The sequence below is a fragment of the Echinococcus granulosus genome (assembly GCF_000524195.1).
Source record: "Echinococcus granulosus chromosome Unknown EG_S00243, whole genome shotgun sequence".
Classification (NCBI taxonomy): domain Eukaryota; kingdom Metazoa; phylum Platyhelminthes; class Cestoda; order Cyclophyllidea; family Taeniidae; genus Echinococcus; species Echinococcus granulosus.
This window is the reverse complement of record NW_020170623.1, coordinates 55,035-56,672: the sequence shown is the minus strand read 5'-3', so window position 1 is coordinate 56,672 and position 1,638 is coordinate 55,035. Positions and strand designations below refer to the sequence as shown.

General features: G+C 46.2%; 2 protein-coding genes across 2 annotated transcripts in view; both read left to right on the top strand. All coding sequences in view use genetic code 11, as the record gives it.

Moving 5' to 3' along the window:
* The window catches only part of EGR_10629 (hypothetical protein), a gene marked incomplete at both ends in the record, with an annotated part of 5,038 nt that extends 4,480 nt beyond the window's left edge, over positions 1 to 558 (top strand). Inside the window, one exon of the mRNA XM_024499878.1 lies at positions 551 to 558. Within this exon, the coding sequence (XP_024345715.1) occupies positions 551 to 558 (8 nt within the window). The remainder of the gene's footprint in view (positions 1 to 550) is intronic.
* A 221-nt stretch (positions 559 to 779) lies between these two features.
* On the top strand, positions 780 to 1,280 carry EGR_10628 (hypothetical protein; the record flags this gene model as incomplete). Its single annotated transcript, XM_024499877.1, has 2 exons — positions 780 to 910; positions 1,157 to 1,280. The coding sequence occupies 2 exons, from the start codon at positions 780 to 782 to the stop codon at positions 1,278 to 1,280; spliced, it is 255 nt and encodes an 84-aa protein (XP_024345714.1).
* Positions 1,281 to 1,638: the final 358 nt, after the last annotated feature.

The window sequence follows — 1,638 nt, the reverse complement described above, 5'->3', positions numbered from 1 at the left end:
GAGTGAGAAGAGGCTCGACTGCAACTGATATCCGATGTAATTAACTTGCTTTTCGAATAGCTCGTTTGTTGGGGTAACTCCAGCTACCATCCGCCAACACTTTAAGTGCAACTCTATCTGGCCATTATAACTTACCATGTTTTGTTTCTAGAAGCGAACAGGCAATTTTAGTACTAGCCACTTCCGCGTCTGCCTCAGGTTTGTCTGCATACGTTTTCATCCATTTTGCACGTAATGGTCTGACATCTGGAGAAGTGGGGACAAGGTGAGCGTGGAGGATGGGCCTGCAATAGTGTCTTTCTTCCTCCCCCTTTCCCCCTTCTCCCTCTCTGCGCTCTTTCCACTCATCCACCTTCCTTCCTGCCTATCTTCTACCTTCTCACTGCTCGTTTTTGCATTGTGCAGTATCCCGCTGCCAATTTTCCTGCCTCTCGGTTTCGCAGACTGCACTACGTGGCATGAGGTGTAAAGGTGTTTCATTTTGGGAGTGTGAGGAGATCTTTGTCTTGCGCCCTCAATGACTTATCTACTGTTACTTAAATGTTTTCAGTAAAATGATGTCTGGGCTAATGAGATAGCTTGTGCAGCTGAGTTGGGATGGTAGTTTAACAGACGGACATGCTACTTAATTGGTATTTCAATAGAGGGTGAAAGCACACATTTGACAATGATTGGAAACACAAGTAAAGAGCCTCTGTTTCATGTTCGAACAATATGAAGCTGTGCATATTTGGTACTTGCGGTGTGCAATTTGTGACTTAAATGTCTGAGGAGAGATGATGGTCAGACAGGCCTCTCACCGTGCCACCACTTGCTGTTTGTTCCAACAAGTAGAATCGGAGCTCCTTCACAAACTCTGCCACACACAGTCTGGTCACTGCGCCGCTTATTCCCTGCCACGGACTCACTGGTAAAGTACAATGTTTGCATTCTTTCAAACCAATGGGAGGGATGAAAACACCTAAGTTCGTGCACAAATACGCATGGAGATCGTTTTTGTGAGTCCACCTTGCTTACTTATCCATTACCTACTCCACTGAGTCAATCTGCGTCTTCTAATGGTAACACGACGTTAGCCTGCCTTCACGTTCCCCAACATAATACCAATGCATCAGTAAATCAAATGCACTCACCCATTCTCCCTCTATGGATTCAGTAGGAAGAGTATGGTCACTATGCCCCTCTGTGCCCTCTCACCCCTTCATTCCACCCTCTCTACCACTTTCTCAGTAAAGCGTGCATTTTGCACGCACTGCCTATGCATAGATGATGCACTGTGATGTAGTTTTGCTTGGACAAATCAACATTGCCTCGAAGCAGGAATCACGAGGCATTGGAATGAGGATAGATGCAGATGCTGAAAAGAGGGAAGTTGATTAGTTGAAGAGAAGTGGATGAATGATTACGAGGATGTGGTTGGGTGTTGGATGGAGGGGGAGAGTCGAGGTGGGTGAATCAGTTGGGGGATTAATGTGTGTTTGGGCGAGTGAATCAAGTGGGATGGAGGAGTGGCCAAAGGAATAAAGGCATGCGGATTCACGACTTAGAGGTGGTTTTACAGCACCAGATGGATGGATAGATGGATGGATGAATGAACTCTGAAGTGATGGCATGTCTATGTGATCGGTGGATGCATGG